Below are 24,532 nucleotides of genomic sequence, written 5' to 3' on the forward strand. Positions count from 1 at the left end.
TGGCATGTGGGATGCCACCTCAGCGTGGCTTGATGGGCAGTGCCATGTCCGCACCCAGGATTTGAACTGGTGAAACCCTGGACTGCTGAAGGAGAGCACCCGAACTTAACCACTCGGCCACGGGGCTGGCCCCAAGTTTCTTTCTTTTGTAACTGATATTCTAATGAACCATTAATTTATTTTGCTTTAACAGGTTTTCTCTTTTTTTATTTTTATTATTTATTTATTTTATTTTATTTTTTTGAGGAAGATTAGCCCTGAACTAACTACTGCCAATCCTCCTCTTTTTTGCTGAGGAAGACTGGCCCTGAGCTAACATCTGTGCCCATCTTCCTGTACTTTATATGTGGGACGCCTACCACAGCATGGCTTTTGCCACATGGTGCCATGTCCGCACCCGGGATCTGCACCGGCAAACCCCGGGCCGCTGAGGAGCAGAACGTGCGAACTTAACCGCTGTGCCACTGTGCCAGCCCCCTCTTTTTTTATTTTTAAAGATAGAATGAGGTCTCTTTAAGTAGGTCAAGCGGTGACAGTTTTTTGTGTAGTATATGGAAATGCCATTAAACAAATGACTTGTTTGGAATTGATAGAGCATTTGTCTTTATTCCTATTGCTACCATTCCAGATACAGAAAAAAACATATCAAATATTCTGAAAATATTTTCATTTTTATTTTTGAAAAAAAAGCCGGAGAGGCAACTTAACGTGTTTTCCCAGTGCTGAATCCTTACAGTGTACTGTTGACCTTCCTATGCTCTGTGTTACATTAACATTATTGCTGAAGCCGTTTGCATTAAATTTGAAATGTTGAAGTGTTTTATTAAAAACAAAAATATAATTGTAAATTATTCTAAAACTATAAATTGTTAAGATCTGTAGCAGACCTAAGACAGCCCATAATACTTGTTGCCTGGCACTGAGTAGAAAGTAAATATTTGAACAAGTGACTGAATGAATGATAGAAAGAAATGGCAGTTACTTCATGAAATAGTCTGTTAGGTTAATTCAGTGTTATTTACATTTCATATTCTTTTCTTAAGGCTACTGATGCCCGGAGGGCTTTTCCTTGCTGGGATGAGCCTGCCATCAAAGCAACTTTTGATATCTCATTAATTGTTCCTAAAGACAGAGTAGCTTTATCAAACATGGTATGTATGTGTTTGTGAGTATATTTATATTTTGAGTAAGATTTGAGCATATTTAGTTTGCCGATTAGATGGGATGGCATGAAACCACCTAGTGGTACAGTGCTTGGTACATAATAGGAACACAACTATTAGTTTTCTTTGTTTCCAGTAAGCCCTCTTTTTCTTAATTGCCTTATTTGGGGAGTTCCCCCCCATGGGAGAAATTCCTTATAAACTATATTAATTAGATTATCTACTTATTTTAATTTGGAAACCTAAATAAGCAATGAGTTAGTAAATTTCCCTGAAAGAAATAAATCTGACTTTCTTATTAAATGCCAAAAGATATAGCCATGTGATGAAGTGTATTTAGGTTTTTGGCTGATTGTATTCTTGGAATATGCCCTCTTCACTGATGTCGTTGATCTCATTCATAAACAGAATAATCATTCACCACTTGAAGTCTGTGGTCTAGGACTGCCTTAAGACGTAGAGGAGCCTGTAGCCTATAATATGACTCTGGGGAACTTGGAAAAGCCTACTGCACCTGAAAATAACTGGCTTTTGCCTCTTTTATTGGTGGAGAGAATTCCGTAGATAGAATGCCATTCTCTTCTCAGATATTCTTAGAGAGGAAGCTAATATATTAAACTGAAATATTCATTTACAGTTTAGTGTGAATGAATTTATCAGGTCAGTTCTTGAATAAGTCTTCCTTGGAAGAAAGAATTGAGAGAACTGGAGGAAACAGACCCTGAATAGGAAAAAGGGGGAGAACACCAAAGGGAAATTTGGGATTCCAAAGGTAAAGTGGAGATTTCATCACAAATTTGCTCAGAGCCAGCCTTGGTACAGAAAATGCTCTAAATCTAGAAATCTGTACCCTTTGAAAGGTCAGATTCCACAATTACATTTTATTTTTATTAATAATTGTCTCTTATCCTTATTTCACTTGAAAAGTATTGAAGTTTCCTTAAAACATCCCAGTACCTGGCATATTAAGTATTCAAGAAAAGTTGCTTCTTTCCTCTCACAAATCCTTCATAGTTTTAACACTTTAGCTCTAACTTCTCAGTGTGAATGCTTTATCAGATCACTGTCCTTCTTAATGGGAAAGATCTTGAGCACATAAAAGCACTGCTTGAACTGGGAGAGAGAGGTAAGCAGTGCTGGAAAGGGGGAAGGAGAGATAACAAAGCCTGCAGTTTTTGAGTGTGTTTGCTCTAAGCTATTTAATTGTTTAAATTTTCCTTTCTTTCTTTTTTTTTTTTTTAAAGAATGTAATTTTTTTTTTTTTTTTTTAAAGAATGTAATTGATCGGAAACCGTACCCTGATGATGAAAATGTAGTGGAAGTGAAGTTTGCCCGCACACCTGTCATGTCTACGTATCTGGTGGCATTTGTCGTGGGTGAATATGACTTTGTAGAAACAAGGTCAAAAGATGGTGTGTGTGTCCGTGTTTACACCCCTGTTGGCAAAGCAGAGCAAGGAAAATTTGCGTTAGAGGTAAATGTACTTGAAGAGGATTGTTCCAACAGTCCATAACTCCAGGTTGGGGAATTTACATTTCTGATCAATTATTAGTACAATTATTTATAATTTAATCTGAAATTTGTTATGCTACTTTAGTTTTATTTTTAATAGAATTTTGAAACTACCAACCTTGGTGTTGTATTAACATTTTACAAGATAATGATTAGAGTGGAATTTATTTATCAAGATAGTGGGTGGGAAAATATGTAATTATATTTTTCATACCAAGATATAAATGGATTAGTTTGGCCAACATACGCAAAGCTTGGGGCTAAGGCAGTCTTTGGAGGTAGGACACCCTGGGGTTGGTTTCTAGTAACTTGAGATACTTTGGCTTGCAACAGGATTCCTTTGTGGATTTCTGTATGAATTACAATAAAGTATTTATCGGATGGTTCTTTTGTTTATACTTTTATAGGTTGCTGCTAAAACCCTGCCTTTTTATAAGGACTACTTCAATGTTCCTTATCCTCTACCTAAAATTGATCTCATTGCTATTGCAGACTTTGCAGCTGGTAAAGTAAATTTCATTTTATTGCTGAATTGTAATAACTTTTTTTGAATTTTGTGATTTTGAGGAAGAAATATGTATATATATCAATAAATGTTTATATTTATTTTATGAAGGTGCCATGGAGAACTGGGGCCTTGTTACTTATAGGTATGTTAATGATGCGTTACCCTGCCTTATCTTTTCAATCACTGATTTCATAGGATCTTCATTCCTAATCACAGTTGAGTAGCTTCTGCTTTATGATCTGCTGTAAATTTTCCTACCTCCCCCACTTCCATGCACATTTCAAGAGTGCAGTTGAGTGCCCTCTGGTGCTGCTGTCTGAGAGTGTAAGATTCTAAAATGAGCATCTGGCATTAGTAACATTTTTAGATATATTTTTGGCTGAATTTCTCATTTCAGTGACTTCTCTTCCTCCCAGTAGTTTCATAGTTATTTATCCAGCTTGAAGAGCCTTCCCTGATTGAATATCTTCTAGCCAAGTTTTTCATGTCTGTCACCACAGTACAAACGTGGGTTGTATAATTTTTAAAGCAGGGTCTATAAACAGGTTTTTGCCTTCTACTTTCGATTGCCTTCCTCAGTGAGCTAAGTTTTGGACAGCCTGCTCTGTGTTCTTTTTGGACTGTGGAATGCATCTTACCCCTACCTGCCACTCCCCTTCCTTTAATGGAAAGATTGTCTTCTCTCTCTGGCTAGCACAATAATCTCTAATCCTTTAGGCAAAGTCTTTCTAAAATTTCAGGCAGCTGTCCTATCAGCAAACCGATAATTCAACTCTGTCACCTCTTTGGTCTTGTGTGGTGTGGATTCTCTTGGAGTAGTCTTTGATCTTCCTGGAACTTGCTCTATCCTGTATACTTGGAGGAAATGTTTTCTTGACATCTCTAAAGCCTGACTTGACCATCTTATTTACTGTTTGAACCTCCCTCCCCTACTTGTGCATGCTTGCTTTTATTGCAATACTTTTATTGTTTAATTTTTTTTTTTTTTTTAACGCAGGGAGACTGCATTGCTTATTGATCCAAAAAACTCCTGTTCTTCATCACGCCAGTGGGTTGCTCTGGTTGTGGGACATGAACTCGCCCATCAATGGTTTGGAAATCTTGTTACTATGGTATTTAATATTTTTAAGTGCTCAAATATATTTATCTTCATCCTGCTGCACATTATTTTGGCTACATAGTATTTCAGGTTTGGCTGGAACATTGTGCCAAAAAAATAATTGAACAACAGAAAAACTTTGTTTAAAAGGTCCACTTTGAAAAGTGTTTATCAGAATCTCTGTGTTGATCAAGAGCATGTGGACAGTCTTTATTCAACAGAAAATACTTCCTTAGCTGTTCTAGAATTTGCCAGCAAATGGAGAAGTCATGATACTAATTTGGGTGAAAGAAAGAGATTCCTCTTAGGTAGAGAGATTCTGTGCAGTGAGATTCCAGGTTAACTTTAATTTCTTGAGTCATATTTCTTGTGTAGTTCACTAGCTGAAAAGTAACCTGATAACTAACAAACTGATCTTTGATTAGGTTGAAATGTTTTTAGGGGTCAGTTTTTTCATTGCCTAAAATGTTGTTGAAATTTGATAGAAATGAAAGCAAAGAAACTGCAGAATAACAGTAAAGTATGTTAAAAATTTCCAATTGTCACGTTGAAATTCTTTTTTATTATAATGTTTGCAGTGAATGGTCTCTGTCCTTTAGTCTTGACTTTTCCCTCTTACTCTAAATAAATACTGTCTATAGCAGCCAACTATGTGAGAGCTTGGGAGCACAGGGTTTGATAAGTGAACTAGTGAACCTCAGCAAAGAAAGAGCTGGAGATTCTGGAGCCAACCAAATTCTCTGATGGCATTTTAGGCTGCCAAAGAGCAGAGCCTGACTTGGATGTTAGTTGAGTCCACATGTCACAGAAATAAGCACGAAAGTAAGACATTTAGCAACTATTACATGTCTGAAAGAGTTTCTAAAGAAAGTTAGCCCTTGAAAGTAAACCCTTTCCTTTTTGCTTTGGATATTTAAAGTTTTACATAGAGGTGAAAAAAATTTTTTGAAATATAATTTTATGTGGAATTAAGTATGCGAGTACCTGTATTGGAATATGTACAGAAATGTTCTTTTCTCCTAATGCAGCAAGTTTGTTGCTACCAAACAATTTTTTTGCTCAGCTTTGTGTAGATGTTATTTTTTGTGATTTTATTTTGAAACTATCAGCAATAAACTTTAGTAGGGGAAATGTGTGCATTTTCGTATTATTATTAAACAACTTTTAACTGGATTTGAGTAACTCTTCTAGTTATTAGATGCCAGTTGTTTCATCAATGAAATTCAAGGGTTTAGAGATAGGTGGGAGAATAACTGGCCTTGTACCAGCTCATCTTAGTGGAGGCTACTAGTTAAATAAGTGCACAGAGCACTTAGACAAATAGCCATTTATCACTTAATATTGAAAATATTTGACCTTTTCAGAATTTTAAAATACCTTTTTGTTTTTCACCATTGCATTAATCCTTAAGCATCTGTCTTGGATTCATATATTGCTTTCTTTTCGTAAGAGATTTAATCAACTTTAATGAAAATTAGATTGAAATCTCTTTCTAAAAAGTTGATTTTTTTTAAGTCGACATTATCTGTGACCCATTATAGTCTTTGTCCACTCCACTATTAATTCTGACTAACAGGTGAGAGTTTTATATTCCATAAATGCTTAAACACTATTCCTTACTGAACTACTGACTATGATGACATTTCTGTTAATTTCACATAGTCCTTATATAAGCAATACTGCTTTTCTTTTTATCTAGAAAGTTTAACTCGTCAATCAACAATGATTTTTCCCAGTCATTATGGAAACAGTTTCTAGTTTTCCTGTTTGGTCCTGGTAACTTTCTGGTTTTTCTAAGAGAAATCTTTATTAAACTAAATTTTATTTGACAATATACGCTCTTGTCTACATTTATTCACTCTCTTCCCCTTGTCTATATAAGGGCTTCCCCCACTTCTTCTTCCTTTTCTACCTTTGGTAGTAAAATGTTACTTAGTAATGTTTTGAAATGTCCCTCAGGCATAGTGCTAATATCACCATTTGGCCTTTCTTGGCATCTCTTTTAGGCATCTCTTTTGTTCAGAGGTGTGAGTTATTTACTGAGTGTTTTAAATTGAATTTTAGTTCATTAAGTTGTAAATTTTACAGTATAGTGGAGGGGACATGTGAGTTTTTCAAATTAGTGGAGTGACAAGCATTTTGTTTTCTTCACATATTTCTGTCTTTTGTGTTTAGGAATGGTGGACTCATCTTTGGTTAAACGAAGGCTTCGCGTCATGGATTGAGTATCTATGTGTAGATCACTGCTTCCCAGAGTATGATATCTGGACGCAGTTTGTTTCTGCTGATTACACCCGTGCCCAGGAGCTGGATGCCTTAGATAACAGCCATCCTATTGAAGTGAGCCACACTGTTCAACCATTGGCTTTTGCTCGCATTTTTAATGAAATAAGTAATTTGTTATAGAGATACTTAGGACTCTAAAAAGAAAAGAAAATTGCATGGGTGATGTAACTTGTTTTTATAGTTCATATTTACATTCTTGAAAGTCTAGCAAGACTAAGTTCTAGTTGTTTCTTTTTAAGTAGTCAGTATAACAATTTGATTTTTGTAGAGGCAAGTGCCATGTACTCATAAGCATTCGCTAAATATATTTTTATTGAATAGTGTGGGAGAACCATACATGTTGGGTAATATGCATAGGGGAACATTGTGATTCCATTATTGTTTCAAAGAAAATTCTGAACATACTCTTTTATTATTGTCATTGTCTGTTTTTGTATATACTTTAATTCTCTTGACTTAGCCTATCCTTATTTAAGCTGGTTTATATGTATAAATTTTGTCTCCAAAGAACTAGGCTTATAGTATACTTTGACATATTTAACCAGAGTCCTATATAATTGTAAGCCGTTACAATTCATGCAAGAAACCAAATGTTTCTCATATCTCCCTTTCTCCCTCCACCCCCACCCCCATAAACTGATCAATAGTAATTTGCCTTCCAGCAAAGGAGAGCCAAGACTGAAACCCAGGCCCTAAGAGATGATGAGGATAATGTTTTATATTCCACTTGATTAGTATTAGTTACTACACTCTTTGTAAAGATCATCATTATACATTATGAGTGATCTAAAGGCAGAAAAGAACTTTATGAGTTAGAAGGATTTTCCTAGAAAGCTTTTTATGTAATTCAGTATTGTGGCTGTCTGCTTCTGTCATAACCCTGAATCACACTGTCTGCCAGGTCAGTGTGGGCCATCCTTCTGAAGTTGATGAGATATTTGATGCTATATCATATAGCAAAGGTGCATCCGTCATCCGAATGCTACATGACTACATTGGGGATAAGGTAAAAAAGCAGTTTAAAAAGTTTATGGTAAATCATAAAGTTTTGCATGGAAAATTGTTTGGTTTTATTTAGATTAAATTCCTAAGTAATTTTTCTAGAATCTAGAAGGATAGTACCCTGCTCTGGCTTGTCTTTATTTCTTTTTAAATTGACTATTGTGGTGTCTTAGATGAATAATGTGCAAAATATGTTTGGAGGTGGGTGGGAAGCTGGTATAAAACTTAAAAAGCAGAAGTAGAGGGCAAAAACTATGCATTCTTAAATAAAAGTCAGTGGCCATTAGAGGGATTTTTTTTTTAGTAAATCTGACACTCAAGTAATTTGAGTAAATTATTTGAGTACTAATATGCAAATAATAAGTTCTGAGGTTTGACTCTTGGATTTTAAAAATTGTGTTTTCTCAGGACTTTAAGAAAGGAATGAACATGTATTTAACGAAGTTCCAACAAAAGAATGCTGCCACAGGTAATCTTTAAGATTGAGATACAGGGGCCGGCCCAGTGGTGCAGCAGTTAAGTGCACATGTTCCACTTCGGCTGCCTGGGGTTTACCGGTTTGGATCCTGGGTGTGGACATGGCAGTGCTTGGCAAGCCATGCTATGGTAGGCATCCCACATAGAAAGTAGAGGAAGATGGGCATTGATGTTAGCTCAGGGCCAGTCTTCCTCAGCAAAAAGAGGAGGATTGGTAGCAGTTAGCTTGGGGCTAATCTTCCTCAAAAAAAAAAAAAAAAGATTGACGTAGAAATGGAGAGATGGCACTTTATCCAGAATGGGACATTTAATTTTTTCCTAAATGCTTAACTTTTCATATGATGGATAGGAAATAAAGTTGACTTAGTTGAAGCCACATGTTAAGTCATGGATCAACATGAGTCAGGATCCATTATCCTTTTGGTCATCCTCTAGTAGTCTGCTTTCCATAGCTCGGTGTTTTGCCACTTTAAAGAGTCTGAGAACTTCGGTTTACCTTACCAGAGCTTGTTCTTTTTGGTGATTTGTTGGTTTTGTTGCCCTAAATTGACCATTAGCCATTAAAATAGTTACAAATTAACCATTTTTAGGAGTGAACTTATGGAACTAGAGTTTCAGTGAAATGAAGTCTTAAGATTTTCAGTTGATCTGTAATTTATTGGCTATCAGAGTCAAGAGGAAGAATAAAGGGGGCCAGCCCTGTGGCTGAGTGGTTAAAGTTCCCGGCGCTTCTCTTTGGCAGCTTGAGTTTGGGTTCAGATCCCAGGTGCAGATGTACTCCGGTCATCAGCCATGCTGTGGAGGTGTCCCACATACAAAGTAGAGGAAGATTGGTGCAGATGTTAGCTCAGAGCCATTTTTCCTTAGGCAAAAAAAGAGGAGGATTGGCAATGGATGTTAGCTCAGGGGGACTCTTCCTCACAAAAAAAAATTAATTAATTTTTTAAAAAAGGAAAAATAAAGGTATAGGAGTTGATTAAATGTGAAAAAGAGCAAGAGCCAAGAGTTTTGAGTTCTTCAGTGAAGAAAAATAGTTTAAAAAACAAGATTTGTGTAATGTCATTAGTGTCTAATAGAGCAACAAAAGTTCAGAGAGGCCTGGCCATGGCTGTTCCTGAGGTTTGTGACCTGTGAATTAAAAATATGCTATCTGCCTCTCTGTTCAGGACATGATGTAACCTTGACTCCTCCCTGCCCCCCTTGTAAATTTCCATCTTAGTTTGTAAAATAGGCGTTCTGTTTCTTAAAGCAGTGGTACAGAAAAATGTACTCTTGGAAGTTTTATGAGTCTTTTGCATGTGTACATATAATGTATCAGGAAAAAACCTTGTGCTTCTTAAACTCTAATGTCGGTACAATCACTTGAGGTCTGTTAAAATGTTTCTAATTCAGTGGGTCTGGGGTGAGGCCTGAGGGTCTGCATTTCAAACAAGCTCCCAGGTGGAGCCGTTGCTGCTAGTTTACCGGCCACAGTTTGGTCTACCAAAGTGTGACTGGTACAAGGTGTACCATGTAACTTTTTTGGCTCATTTTTGTTATTAGTGAAAGACGTTTCAGTTACTATCCATGGTTTTGTCCTCTTGCAGCAGTTGCGGTGCCCTCTGTCTGTCCTCACTGCCCCTCCCTTAATCCATGCCTCGTGATCTCGCCACTGGAACTCTGCAGTTGCTACTAATTCACTACTTCTTGCCTTGCCCCACTCTCTTCAGTTTCGTCTCTCACGCTGAGGCTAGCTAGGGTTATCTTTCTAAAGTGAATATCTAATTGTATCACTCTCCTGATTAAAAATCATTGAGATGCCACATTCCCTTCACTATAAAGTTTGTACTTTTTTGTAAACTATACAGAAACTTGAACAATTCACTCCCTGCCTACTTTTTTAGCCTCACCGCCTGTTACTCCCATAATTGTGCCTCTGTCTTCAGCTTATTGAACATATTGCTGTTATTGATAGTTTCTTTTTTTATACTTACCTCTTTGTGCATAGACCACTTATTCTGTCTACCTGAAATGCCCTTTTTCCCTTGTCTGTCTGCTGAACAACTCTTCTTCAAGATGCAGACCAAAAGTCGACTCCTTTATTTTCTTTGGACTTTTCTTTCAGTGCTTTTCCTCTGTTCATGCCCCCATTATAGTATGTATCACCTTGTATTGCTGTTTTGCTTACAGTGTTGTTTGACCATATGGGATTTACTTCAACCTCATCAGCATTGAATTTTTTTTTTTACTTCTATTAGTTGAATGGGTATAATGGTTTTAAATTTGTGAATGATTGTTATTAGTGATCCTAAATATATTTCCATCTTTTTGTTTCTATTTCTTCTTGTTTGAACTTAGTTTGTCTTTTATCATAATTTGTATTTTTTTTTGTAATTTTTTAATAAATTGGAACAATTAAGAACATGTTAGAATATAAAATGAGTTTTTTATAGTAGAGTTTACTTAATGAGGGAGGCAAGGGGAACATTAATTTGGCCCACTGTTTGTTTCCTGAGCCTGAAAGAACCAAAGAATTGGTCAACAATGCAGTGTGAAAAATTACATAAAATTTATGGTTTGTTTAGGAAAATAAAAATGTAAACATTTTAGATTTTCATTGTTTGTGTTTATCTTCTAGAGGACCTCTGGGAAAGTTTAGAAAATGCTAGTGGTAAACCTATAGCAGCTGTGATGAATACTTGGACCAAGCAAATGGGATTTCCCCTCATTTATGTGGAAGCAGAACAGGTAAACTTATAAAAAGTCTTTCAATTTGTCTAATATTGTTATTAAATGAAATTCAGTCGGTGTTATCCAATTTGCTTTTCTGTACTTTAAGTATTCTAAGTAATATTTAAACCAGTCTTTGTACTCTTTTCTCAGTGATTTATTCTCTCTATACTATATGGTTTGCCCCCCACATCATTAAAATTACACATGCTTATGGTAGAAAACAAAATGTTGTCTACTCTCATTGTCCCCAAGGAAAATACTGTAAACTTGTTGGTATAATTCTAAAATCACCAAGTGGGTTTATTCCAGGAGTGCAAGATTGGTTTAACATTAAAAAACCAATGTATTGATTCACAATCACTACATTAAGAGAATCAAGTTAGAAGAACCACATAATTACCATAATAGATGCAGAAAAAGCATTTGGTAAAATTCAATACCCATTAATAATATCATTCTTTAATTATTTTTTAACATTGGTTGGGTGGCACTGTGATTTTGATTAGAATTACACTCATATTAGTTGAACTATTATCTGAGTTGAGAAAGTTGTATTTCAAAATGAATTGTCCTCCGACAGGACTGAGAATTATATGTTGACCTTTCATGCATACCAGAGAGTTTATCTTCACTTAGTTGAATTATATGAAATTGTGAAACTGTTCTCTTAAATTTCTTTGCCATGGTTTTGTGAGCTGCATAGGAAATTAATTACTGTTCCTTTTTAGGGAGGAGGATTCATATCTCTTCTTTTTGGCATGTGTTTGTTCTCATGCTTCTGTATCGTCCGTAAAGCTAAGTATTTTTTACAAAGACGTTCTCACTGTGGCAATCTAAGTTAGTAAATTTGCTTTTCTGTACTTTGAGAATTCTAGGTAACATTTAAACCAGCCCTTGTACTCTCAAAGTGCACCCAAATTTACATGGTACATTATAGTGCTTGCAAGTTAATCTTTCAGAGCCACATCTTAACCTTAAACATGATTATATTTTATAATAAAGTATACACATTGGAGAACCTCTCAGTTAGATTGGCTGCAAGCATTTGATAAGGCAATTTAAGGAATGCAATCAATCATATTTGGTAGAAAAGAATACCTATAAGTTTAGTGACCTACCATTTGTGACGATTCTGTTTCTTTCTAGTCTTCTTTCTCCACTTTGGACTAGTCTGTTACGGGAGATGACGGATCAAACTTGACGTTCACACTTTATATGGACTGACAAGTAGCTTTCATTTTACCTATTTAAAGAAGAATAATATACAAAGATGATTGTTCTTTTCACCTCTGGGGATTTCATCCCCTCAAAAACTACCAACACCTCAACACTGTTAAACTATTTACTGATTGCACATAAAGCAGACCATTGGGCCATACGTTTTTCAAGTAGAGCACACTTTTAAGAGCATAATAGTTGATCGGAAGAGAGGATAGTGATACCTGACTCCCTCCCAGTGTTATCCAGACTCAGTTAACTTTTCTATCAAGCTACTATCAAGGTCTTACTTTATTTGCTTGGTTGTTTTTTGTCCACAAGCACAGCCACAAACATCCTCCATTTTATGTTACAGTAAAAAAACCTATCTATGATTCTTAATTCTTTTAAAAATAGGAGAGCTCTGCAACATATAATATCTTGATTATGATCTATTTCTCACTTTATATTCCCTAAATTTAAATATTTTTGCTTTATTTCTGAATCAATTTAAAAGTCACCTTTCACCTTTTTCAAGGAAATCTATGTGATAATTAATTAATCAGTGATGTAGTGTTTAAGTTCATTAGTAGTCAGTTTATCCACAAATGTAGTTGGCCCAGTTTTACATTTGATTTAGGTGATCTCAAATCTCTTGTGTTATTTAAAATGTTCTAGGGCATAGTAACAAATGATAAATTAAAACAAATGCATGTTGAAGTTTTTTTTGTTTTTTTTTTTAAAGTTTGGTACCTGAGCCAACAACTGTTGCCAATCTTCTTCTTTTTTTTTTTTTTCTCCCAAATCCCCTCAGTACATAGTTGCACATTTTAGTTGTGGGTCCTTCTAGCTATGGCACGTGGGAGGCCGTCTCAGCGTGGCCTGATGAGCAGTGCCATGTCCATGCCCAGGATCCGAACCACCAAAACCCTGGGCCGCTGAAGCAGAGTGCACAAACCTAACCATTCAGCCAAAGGGCCGGCCCCAGTATTTTTTTTTTTTTTTTAAGATTTTATTTTTTTCCTTTTTCTCCCCAAAGCCCCCCAGTACATAGTTGTATATTCTTCGTTGTGGGTCCTTCTAGTTGTGGCCTGTGGGATGCTGCCTCAGCGTGGCCTGATGAGCAGTGCCATGTCTGCGCCCAGGATTCGAACCAACGAAACACTGGGCCGCCTGCAGCGGAGCACGTGAACTTAACCACTCGGCCACGCGGCCCCAGTATTTTTTAAATGATGTGCTTTTCCTTGTTGCTTCTAGCTTTTTAGTTTTTTGCAGTTTTTCCTCCCACTTTTTTTGTGTTTCATTACGAAGCTCATCCTTTGAAACAAGATGTGTGCTTCCTTTCTTGTTTATCAATCATTCTAAAAATTTGAATTCTGAATATTGAGTTCACATGCTAATCTAAGGTTGCCACTTTTTGGAAGTGGACTAAAGACATAAGCTTCCTCCATAAAAATTAAAATAAACTTGCTGTAGTATTATTTATTGTTATGTATCCCTTTGAAAACATTAAGACTTTAAAGTTCTCATCTGGGTACAAATCTCTTCTGAAGGGCCAACAGTATTACACAGAACCTGGCCTTCTATTTAGAGTATTGTTATATTGAGGCCTAAATGAGAAATAGTGACTTTTCTCCTATTCTGTAGTATCATCATCTTCACCACCATTGCATTTTAGGTACTCATGAGACATTTGGTTGTACTGGTTTTACTTTCTACTTTTTCACAGAAATTTTGCCCCCTCCAAAAAAAAGAAGAAAAAGTGTTGATACTACTATAGCCTTTGCTTTGCCTCTTTAGGTAGAAGATGACAGATTACTGAGGTTGTCCCAAAGGAAGTTCTGTGCCAGTGGACCATATGTTGGTAAGCGAATGGCTATAAGTGGGAGCTGATCAATGAATTTGGATACCATATCAGTAGTGTTCCAACTAATAGGAAATAATTATCCATTTTTAAAAATTTTTAATAGAATTAAATAAAAACAAGGAAATGATAATAGAATAAAAATGAAATCTAGGAAATCAAAAAAGGAGATTCATGAGGTATTTGATTTTTGAAATTCCGTGTTTCTGTGTGTTATTGGAGGCTATAATGAATGAAGAAGGATAGGAACACCCAAGAAATGATGTATTTAGCCTTAATCTCTAAAAGAAAACTTGGTAGGCATTTGTGTGGGTGGCTAATTTTTTTTTTAATTCTTGGGCATAGTAAGTAAGTAACTAAGTAAGCAAATAAATAAAGCCCAATGATTATTTAGATTTATTATGTAGCAATCATTGTGCTAAGCACTATAACTCACCCTTATTTTATATTCTCAGCAACCCTATTAGGTAGGTGGTATTAATTCCATTTTAAAAATGAGGGAGCTGAGGCACAGCTAGGTTAGTTAAATTGCCCAAGGTCACCTCTCTAATGAGTTAAAGAGTAGGAATTCAAACAAACTAGTTGGATTCCATGAATTTATACCCTTAACTACCACTCAACTCTGCTTTTTCGAGTATTTCTACGTGTCATTAGACTCTTCTATGAGGAAATTAAAGATTAATTGAAACTTTCTCACTTCCTTTAAAACAGTAATTCTCAACAGGGGGAGATGTATATCAGAATCACCAATGCCTTTTCATGTTCCACATACCAAAATATGAAGCACTTTACTTGGGTTAAGAGGTGTGGCCTTCCACTCTTAACCTTCCTTAGCATTGAGAATTACTCGTTTAATAAATATGCCTGAAAAGCCAGATGACAAGTCTGTTATCCAACTGAATCTCTTAAGTGTCACAGTTGCTGTTTTCTCCCTCATGCCTGCAATCTGCACTGTAGGACTGACAGGCTTTTCAGGTTTTTCTAATACTCTGTGACCAATATGGGCAGTATTAAAACCTGAAATATCCCAGTCTCAGGAGGAAATTTTCATTTATGGTTTAGCCTGATAACATAAAGCTATGTAACTTATTAAAACAGTTCCATTAATGTACTGGACAATGACTTTTTTTTGTTTGGCATCTTTTTTTTAAGATTTTATTTTTCCTTTTTCTCCCCAAAGTCCCCCAGTACATAGTTGTATATTTTTAGTTGTGGGTCCTTCTAGTTGTGGCATGTGGGATGCCGCCTCAGTGTGGCCCAACAAACAGTGCCATGTCCACGCTCAAGATCCGAACCGGCAAAACCCCAGGGCGCTGAAGCGAAGCACATGAACCCAACCACTCGGCCATGGGGCTCGCCCTTGTTTGGCATCTTAATGTCAAGTCTCTTTTGCTGGCTGATACCTGAGAGAGTGTATGTACCTGCCTTACAAAAGCTTTGGCTTTTAGATGTGACTCCTCAGTGGTTGACTCCAACAACTCCCAAGGTGTAATCCTGTCCGTCACAGAAATAAATATCAACCCTTCAGTGTTTCAGCACTGTATATACCTCTTAAGGACTGCACCTTAGAATTTGTTTTTAAATGCTATTTAAGAGCTTTCACCTGCTTGAAATTTTTTTTCTAAACAGTGGCCCTGAGCTAACATCTGTTGCCAATCTTTTGTTTTTTCTTCTCCCCAGAGCCCTTAAGTACATAGTTGTATATTCTAGTTGTAGGTCCCTCTAGTTTGGGCTATGTGGGATGCCTCCTCAGCATGGCTTGATGAACGGTGCCATGTCCACACCCAAGACTGGAACAGCGAAGCCCTGGGCCGCCCAAGTGGAGCCTGCGAACTTAACCACTGGGCTACAGGCTGGCCCCTGAAATTTCTTTCCACAGTTAGATCATTGTTGTCTCTATTGCTCTGTAAATAGAAAACAACAATTAAAATCATGGTATTTGTAATTCTACAAATGAGTAGGCTGTTCTCTCTTTTTTCAGACTGTTGTGATTTTGTAAATTCTCCTCCTCCTTTGCACGTATATTATTTAGGTTACCTGGAAGACTTCATGTATCATTAAAAATAAGCTATTGGCTTAACAGTTAGACTCAAGCCTATGCGTAGAACACCAGTCCTTTCCACCTTACCCTCCATTTCTTCCAGCGAGAAATGATTTTTCAAGTTTTTTATTTGTTCTTCTCTTCCTTAAGGAGAAGACTGTCCCCAGTGGATGGTTCCTATCACAATCTCTACTAGCGAAGATCCCAACCTTGCCAAACTGAAAATTCTAATGGACAAGCCAGAGATGAGTGTGGTTTTGAAAAATGTCAAACCAGACCAGTGGGTGAAGGTGAGTCCAGAAATGACGTGGCCATTTTTATCTTAGCTAAATTGATTTATTTTTCTCGCTTCCTTTATACATTTTATGGCTGAGTTTAAATTCTACTGCTTCAGTTTAGACTAGGACTTGCAAAGAAAAAAACATTTCTAAACTTTCCTGTGTGAAATTTAGGGCTGATTTTCAAATAGTATTGTCTAGATGTTTGCCCTTATGTCAAGTGAGGGAATGGTAGATAAGTGGATACAAAGGGATAGGATTAAAGGGGGGGAAAAAATGGACTATGTCTGAAGTTACATTAACCAAAACATTTGTAGTCTTGCAACTTCAAACTGCCCTGTCATCGTAATGACATGTTGACTTCAATGATGTGTTGTCATCGTATGTGTACAACTATAATCAAGTGAGATCAGACATATAATAATCAGTTTGTGTCACTGAAATGTGAAATTTCCTAGCTGGTGGTTTAAAACCATTTCACAAAATAAGAATCATGAAATATTATTTTTCATTATTCTGTACTCTGTACCTTTCATAATAAAGTATCTACCACAAACTTTTCTTCAATTAGAGGTTACTAATTGGAATTATACATTGTCTCAGACTTCTGTGCTTTTCTCAAAAGAGCCATTTCTCCATTTTAGTTTTTAAACTATATATTTTTAAAATATACGCAGTGGAATACTATATTACCATTTGAAATGATAATCTGGAAGATTATGTAGTAATATGAAAATTTTCTTATAAATGAGAAAAAGTTATATGTGATTGTATGATTATAATTAGGTAAGTGAAGGTGTTATTCCTACAGTGAAAGATAAAGTGAATCAATAAAATAAAGTTGTATAGAATTTTGAGGTGATTTTTTAATATTTATATAAAAAGAGTAAAATATTTATCTTATACAATTATTTTACCGTTAAAATATTTTGTATATAAATATTATCCAAAATATTTTTGACTGTTGGTAAATAGCCTATAGAGAGTAGTGATAGTCAGTGATTACCTCACTCCAAAAATCAAATGAAATTGCCTTTTAAGTTCATGTAATTCTTTAAAATCCAGGACCTGACAGTTGTTATTCTGTTGAGGCTCTGGGCTCCATGGATCAATGTTTGTAGACACTTAGTCTTCCTCAGAGATTCCACTGTCCAAGTGTTTTTATATATAATAAATATTTTCTGTAAACTTAAAACTATCCACTGAATTAGAAATAGAAACATTCACATTATTTCCTCCCTCCTTGCCATGTTCTTCCTACTGTCCCTCACTTTGGCTTTCACTATGTCAAGTTTCTGTTTTCTTTTGCCTCTGTATTCATCTTTGACAACTGATTTCTTTTCATTCCTTTTTTTTTTTTTTTTTCTTGGTGAGGAAGATTGGCCTTGAGCTAACATCTGTTACCAGTCTTCCTCTTTTTTTTTTTCTCCCCAAAGTCCCGGTATATAGTTGTATATCCTAGTTGTAGATCATTCTAGTTCTTCTATGTGGGATGCTGCCACAGCATGGCCTGACGAGTGGTGGGTAGGTCTGTGCCCAGGATCTGAACTGGTGAACCCTGGGCCCCCTAAGTGGAGAGAGCAAACTTGACCACTCAGCCACAGGGCCAGCTCCTGACAACTGATTTCTATCTTTGTATTGTTTCATTTTAATCTCTGTCTGTTTAATCCCTGATTAAGCATATATGATCTCTGTTGTTTTCCATCCAGATCTACTAAAACCAGAACTCCTTTCACACCTATAAAAGATTGATTTTAAAAATAAATGCAACTGTTTAATAATACCTACTGGATATCTTTTCAGTTAAACCTGGGAACAGTTGGGTTTTATCGGACCCAGTACAGCTCGGCCATGCTGGAAAGTTTATTACCAGGCATTCGTGACCTTTCTCTGCCCCCTGTGGATCGACTTGGATTACAGAATGACCTCTTCTCCTTGGTGAGCTTCTCTCAAGTAGTATGATGGATTTTGTTGATTAAAGGATTTTGTTTTTCCTGGAGTGTCTGACTGAAACATAATTAGGAGAATATAGTTCTTCCTAAAGGTCGAAAGCCTTTGGGACTAGAGCAAATGACTAATTATTAATTAACAGAACAAGATTAGACCTATATAATTTAGCAGAAACAAATCCCATTTCACTACTCCTAAGCCAGCTTTTTGAAATTGTATTTAAACTTTCCTTTGTAAGGCAAAAATTCTTTTCAATATAAGTAGATATAAGCCTTGAAGAAATTTCCCTACTGATGGGGTTTTTTTGAAATAATTAATTCAGAGCGATTTATATTTTTCTAAAAAAGTGATGGTACTTTGCTGGGAAAGTCTGGAATTTTTTAACATTCTGTTACTACTCAAATTATAATAGCCCATTAGCTTTAGAATTATTTATATTTGGCTTTGTTCCATAAAAGATTTAAAGCAGCAGTTAGTAGTATTGTCTTTATGACTCCAACATAAGTTAGATAATTTCTACATGTCTTTGACTGTGATAAAATTGTCAGATTCCTCCTAGTATTCCTTTAAATTGGACTTGAAATTTTCCCTCGCCTCTGCAGTAACTGGTTTTGGATTCCTCCTTTGAATAAACACAGAGTAGCACTGATGCACAAAACCTCACATCTGCTGATCTCATTGCTGAGAGAGACCTGTCCCAGGAGAGTGGTGTGTTTGTGCAGTTGGCTGCTGTGACAGAAGTTCTTTTTCTTAACTCTATTAGTCAATCCTGAAACGACTCTGAATTCGTAGTGCCTTCCAGTTTCCTTCTTTTAGAAATGAGTAAAGGACAGACTGAGGTTGACACAGTTTGCAGGTCCAGTTTTGAAAGAGCCTCTGTCAAAAACCAAAGCCCCAACTATGTCTGCAACTTATCTGAGTGTATGAAAATTTTCAAAGGAAAAACAAAGCCAAGGCCCCAGAAACTGAATAAAAATAGGAAGTTAACTGCTTTCTTTCTCTTTTTTTGTTTTTTCCAAATTGGTGGAACTTTAGCTTTTTTTTGAGGAAGATTAGCCCTGAGCTAACATCTATGCCCATCTTCCTCTACTTTATATGTGGGACACCTGCCACAGCATGGCCTGACAAGTGGTGCCATGTCCGCACCCGGGATCTGAACCGGCGAACCCCGGGCCGCCAAAGCGGAGTGCGCAAGCTTAACCACTATGCTGCCGGGCAGGCCCCATGGAATTTTGGCATATTTTTTTAAAGTGGCTCTTTTATAAATAACAAAAAAGTAAATAAGGAATGTTGTCATGGTAGGACTTTTATTCTGTAAAATTCTGTAGTGTTCTGAACTTATATAATCTCATTTCCTCTAAACCAAAGAGATTACTAACTAGCAGTAGATAATGCCAATGCATGCTTGTGTTTTTTGTTTTGTTTTTGTTTGAAGACTAGATTAATTTATGTTTTTTCCTATCCCAGGCTCGAGCTGGAATCATTAGCACTGTAGAGGTTCTAAAAGTCATGGAGGCTTTTGTGAATGAGCCCAATTATACTGTATGGAGCGACCTGAGCTGTAACCTGGGGATTCTCTCAACTCTCTTGTCCCACACAGACTTCTATGAGGAAATCCAGGAGTTTGTGAAAGATGTCTTTTCACCTATAGGGGAGAGACTAGGCTGGGACCCCAAACCTGGAGAAGGTAATGGATGTACTGAGTGGGGAAAGAATTGATCAGAAATTGGTCCTTTTTACTCAGCTGTGGTAACAATATCAATAGCATCATCTTTGTATCTGCTGGATGTTACTATGTATTCAGCTGGCCAGAAATTAAGATTTAGGTCTTTGAAACCTACTGGTGAAGTTACATGGTCACTAACATAAAAACAGTGAAATATGATTTGTGCACAAAGCAAATGGTGAAAATGAAAGTCTTTTACAGAGTTCCAAAGGCCCATTTATAGTCAAGAAAAGCTAAAAGGAGTTTCGGATTATCTTATTTGTTGTTACCATAGATACCAGGCACCTTATGTGTAACTGTAAAGGTGCTGGGAGACACAGGGCCCAGCTTTCTGAATTAGGGAAGTTATTTGCTTTCTAAATGTGTTTTTTCCTCTATGATTATCTCTTTAATCATGTATTTACTCTTCTGTTGTCATTTAGATGTTGGGAATGGTGATTTCAGGGCTTTAAATATAATTGTTTTCTACCATCTGCTAACAACTAAAGGTGGTATTTCCTTCCTGACCAGTCTTGATCTGGGAGTTCTTTGCAATAAGAACAATAGTAGCAGTTACTAGAGTTCTGTGTCTTTCTTTCATTGATTCAGTAAACATTTATGCACCTAGTAAATGCCAGGTACTATTCTGGCAGCAGGTGGTACCGCAGGAAACAAAGCATTGCCCTGTGTGGCTTACATTCTAGTGGAAGACACAGCAAAAAAATATGTGATATTTTAGGTGGCAACAAGTACCATGAAGAAAAATAAAGTTAGGTAAGGTAGATAAGGAGTGGAGAGCAGTCAGGAAAGCAGTCACTAGTGAGGGGGTATTTGAGCATAAGCAGAGACCTAACAGAGAGAGCTGTGAGGATACCCAGGGGGAAAGTGGTCCAGACAGGGAACAGCAAGCACAAAAGACCTGAGGCAAGAGCATACTTGGGGTGTTTAAGGAATGACAAGGAGGAGAGGGAGGGAGGGAGAGGGGCAGTGGGAAGCAGATCAGCTCCTATAGGACCTGTGGGAGATAGAGTAAAAGGTTTTTACTTTCACATTTACTGATATGAGAAACTGAGAGTTTGAAGCAGAGGAACATGACGTAATTTACTTGGCTGTGTGAAAAACAGACTGGACTTGGGAGGCAAGAGAAGAAGCATGGAGACAGGTTAGAAAGCTGTTTCAGTAATCTAGTTGAGGCGCTGGTTGCAACTAGCACTTGTGGGTAGTAAATTCTGTGTATGCTTTGAAGGTAGAACTGAACATATTTGGGGGTGCACTGACTGTGTAATGGAGAGAAAGAGAGGAATCATCAGATTTTGGCCTGAAGAACTGAAAGAGTGAAGTTGCCATATACAAGGATGGGAAGACTGTCATAGAAGTAGGGTTGGGTGCAAGAGAATCAGGACTTTGTTTTTGGACATGTTAAATTTGAGGTCCTTTTAGACATCCAAGTGAAGAGTATCATGCCTAGAGGTCCAGGCTGAATGAATACATTTAGTGTTTAGATGGTATTTACAGCCATGAGACTGGATGAGATCACCTAGGACCTGAGCGTAGTGGGAGAAAAGAGGTGTGAGGACTAGGCCCCGGGGCAGTCCGGGGTTTAGAGATGGGGTAGAAGAGGAGGAGTCAGCAAGAGAGATTGGCCAGTAAGGAGAGAGTCAGAGGGAGAGGGGTGTCCCAGGAACCTTAAAGAAGCGGTGCAGAGGGAAGATGTTCAACTGTGACAAATTCTGCTCAAAGTCAGGCAAAATGATGAAGGAGAATTGATGATTACATTTGGCAAGTTCTCTGGAGTGGTGGAAACAATAGGGGTTCTCCAGAATGGGAGGAGAGGAAAAAAGGCAGCATATTTAGACAGCTTTTTAAAGGAGTTTTGCTACAAGGCAGATCAGAAAAAAGGGGATAGTCTGGAGAAAGATATGGGGTTAGGGGAGGCCTTTTTTTTTCTAAGTGGGAGATTTTATAACATGTTTCTGTGCTGATGAAAATGATACAGTAGTAATAGGGAAAGTCATGATCTGAAAGAGAGGGGTGGTAGTTGCTGGAGTGATGGCTGAATACTTGAGAGGAGTCGGGATCCATTGCGCAAGTGGAGGAGTTGGCTTTAGATAATAACACAATTCATACAACAAGACAGGAGGAAGTATATGGACACAGATGCAGGTAAATCGGTAGATGTTGCACTTTTATGGTGATAATATGTGAAACTCTTTTGGATCAAAAACACCTTTATGAAATAGGGAAAATGTCTTCAGTTTCATAATTTTACAGATGGAAGAATGAAACATAGCAAAATGAAACACTGCCTTGTATCACACAGCAAGTCAGTGCCGGAGCCAGAACTGTAAATTGGTTCTTCTTAGAAGAACCTTCATGAGTGTCCAGTTGTGTTGTCTGTTGACCTCCTATGGTTTTGTTAAATTTATTTTTTACTGAGTTTGAGTTAAATATAGCAAAATGCACAGTTTAAATGTTACAGTTCAATGACTTTTTTTTTTTCCCTGCTTTATCTCCCCAAATCCCCCCTGGTACATAGTTGTATATCTTAGTTGCAGATCCTTCTAGTTGTGGTAGTTCAATGACTTTTGACAAATGTCTGCAACATTTCCATCACCACAGGAGGTCGCCTCAGGCCTCTTTCCGATCAGTCCCTGCCACACTGAGTCGTTCGCTACCCATCCCCCAGGCAAACACTATTCTGACTTCTTTCATCCTAGGTTAAAATGGTCTCTTTAGAACTTCATATAAATGGAATCATAATATACATTCTGTTCATTTATCTGACTTCTCTCACTCAGTATAACGTTCTTGAGATAAATTCAGGTTGTTCATTCCTTTGTATCACTGAGTAATATTTCATTGTATGACTGTATCACAACTTATTTTTCCATTGTGCTGTGGCAGATTTGTGGGCTAGTGTTAACTTCTTTTTTGAGATATAGTCAGTATACCATAAAATGCACCCTTTTAAAATACACAATTCAGGTTTTTTTTAGTATGTTCACAAGGTTGCACAACCATCACCACCATCTAATGCCAGAACATTTTCTTTACTCTCAAAAGAAACTGCATGCACACTGGCAGACACTCCCCATTCCCTGGCAACCCCAGTGCCAGGCAACCACTAATCTGCTTTCTGTCTCATGGATTTGCCTATGCTGGACATTTCATGTAAATGGAATCATACCCTGTCTGGCCTTTTGTGTCTGGTTTCTTTCACTTAGCGTAATGTTTTTAGGGTCATCTATGTTATAGCGTGTATCAGTACTTCATTCCTTTTTATAGCCAAATAATATTCCATTGTGTAAATGTACCACATTTTGTTTGTTTATCAGTTGATGGATGTTTTGATTGCTTCCACTTTTGACTGCTATGAATACTGCTATGAACATTTGTATACAAGTTTTTGTGTTGACATATGGTTTCATTTCTCTTGGGTATATAGCTAACAGTAGAATTGCTAGGTCATATGGTAACTCCAAGTTTAACCTTTTTTTTTTTAAAGATTTTATTTTTCCTTTTTCTCCCCAAAGTCCCCCGGTACATAGTTGTATATTTTTAGTCATGGGTCCTTCTGGTTGTGGCATGTGGGATTCTGCCTCAGCATGGCTTGAGGAGCAGTGCCATGTCTGTGCCCAGGATCCAAACCGGCGAAACCCGGGGCTGCTGAAGCGGAGCACGTGAACTTAACCATTTGGCCACAGGGCTGGCCCCAAAGTTTAACCTTTTGAGGAATTGCCAGAATGTTTTTCAAAGTGGCCACACCATTTTACATTCCCACCAACAATGTCTGAGTGTTCTAATTTCTCTAATCCTTGCCGACACTTGTTACGGTCTTTTTTTTTTTTTTTAATTCTAGCCATCCTAGTGGGTATGAAGTGGTATCTCATTGTGGTTTTGATTTACATTTCCCTAATGACCAATGATGTTGAACATCTTTTTATGTGCTTTTGGTCATTTGCATATCTTTGGAGTACCCCACCAGATTTTGATTTTTAAAATCTGAGATTTCAATTTATTATATGCAGATACTAATTCTGAATGTGGCCTTTCTCTGAATCTTGAGTCAAAACTGCATAATTTAAGGCTGTTTCTTTTACACATAATCCTTAGCAGTATAATTACACAATGGTGGGAACATTTAGTGAATTCAGATAGCTGGCATTTGTGACTTTAGACAAAATCAGCAAATTTATTTGCTGTCTTGTCTGTTTAGCACTTTATTTCACGCTAATGATTTGAGAAATTTAAATCAAATATTCTCTCAACTACTAAGGTAATTGTGTTTGTTCAAGATTGTTGACATGATATAACAATTATAAGATATCTATGTGGCATATTTGTAAAATAGGCTTTTTAAGTAGTTCTGTGTCTCTCTTATTTCTCCATCAGGCCATCTAGATGCACTCCTGAGGGGCTTGGTTCTGGGCAAACTAGGAAAAGCAGGACATAAGGCAACCTTAGAAGAAGCCCGCCGTCGGTTTAAGGACCACGTGGAAGGGAAACAGATTCTCTCTGCTGATCTGAGGAGTCCTGTAGGTTTTCATAGTAAAGTACCTTGATTTCTTGGTGACTGCATCATTCTGGGTCATGTGGAACGTACTTAATAGTGACCAAAAATGACCTAAGTACTGACCTACAAATCGTGTCTGACTATATTTTAGTATATGCCGTTTAGGTGGTTTGTAGCCAGCTTCTCATTTGTTTAAGGCTTCTCAGTCTGCACTGCAGCATTGAA

General features: G+C 37.0%; 1 protein-coding gene across 1 annotated transcript in view; it reads left to right on the forward strand.

Annotated features, from left to right (window-relative positions):
• NPEPPS (aminopeptidase puromycin sensitive) overlaps positions 1 to 24,532 on the forward strand; it is a 93,410-nt gene that overhangs the window by 61,026 nt on the left and 7,852 nt on the right. Inside the window, exons 6-19 of the mRNA XM_023652653.2 lie at positions 1,044 to 1,151; positions 2,437 to 2,637; positions 3,083 to 3,179; positions 3,292 to 3,325; positions 4,181 to 4,295; positions 6,458 to 6,622; positions 7,470 to 7,574; positions 7,979 to 8,039; positions 10,665 to 10,774; positions 13,757 to 13,820; positions 16,012 to 16,151; positions 17,943 to 18,077; positions 19,557 to 19,776; positions 24,187 to 24,329. Of these exons, the coding sequence (XP_023508421.2) occupies positions 1,044 to 1,151; positions 2,437 to 2,637; positions 3,083 to 3,179; positions 3,292 to 3,325; positions 4,181 to 4,295; positions 6,458 to 6,622; positions 7,470 to 7,574; positions 7,979 to 8,039; positions 10,665 to 10,774; positions 13,757 to 13,820; positions 16,012 to 16,151; positions 17,943 to 18,077; positions 19,557 to 19,776; positions 24,187 to 24,329 (1,698 nt within the window). The remainder of the gene's footprint in view (positions 1 to 1,043; positions 1,152 to 2,436; positions 2,638 to 3,082; positions 3,180 to 3,291; positions 3,326 to 4,180; positions 4,296 to 6,457; positions 6,623 to 7,469; positions 7,575 to 7,978; positions 8,040 to 10,664; positions 10,775 to 13,756; positions 13,821 to 16,011; positions 16,152 to 17,942; positions 18,078 to 19,556; positions 19,777 to 24,186; positions 24,330 to 24,532) is intronic.

Source organism: Equus caballus, chromosome 11 (assembly GCF_041296265.1).
Source record: "Equus caballus isolate H_3958 breed thoroughbred chromosome 11, TB-T2T, whole genome shotgun sequence".
NCBI classification, from domain to species: Eukaryota; Metazoa; Chordata; class Mammalia; order Perissodactyla; family Equidae; genus Equus; species Equus caballus.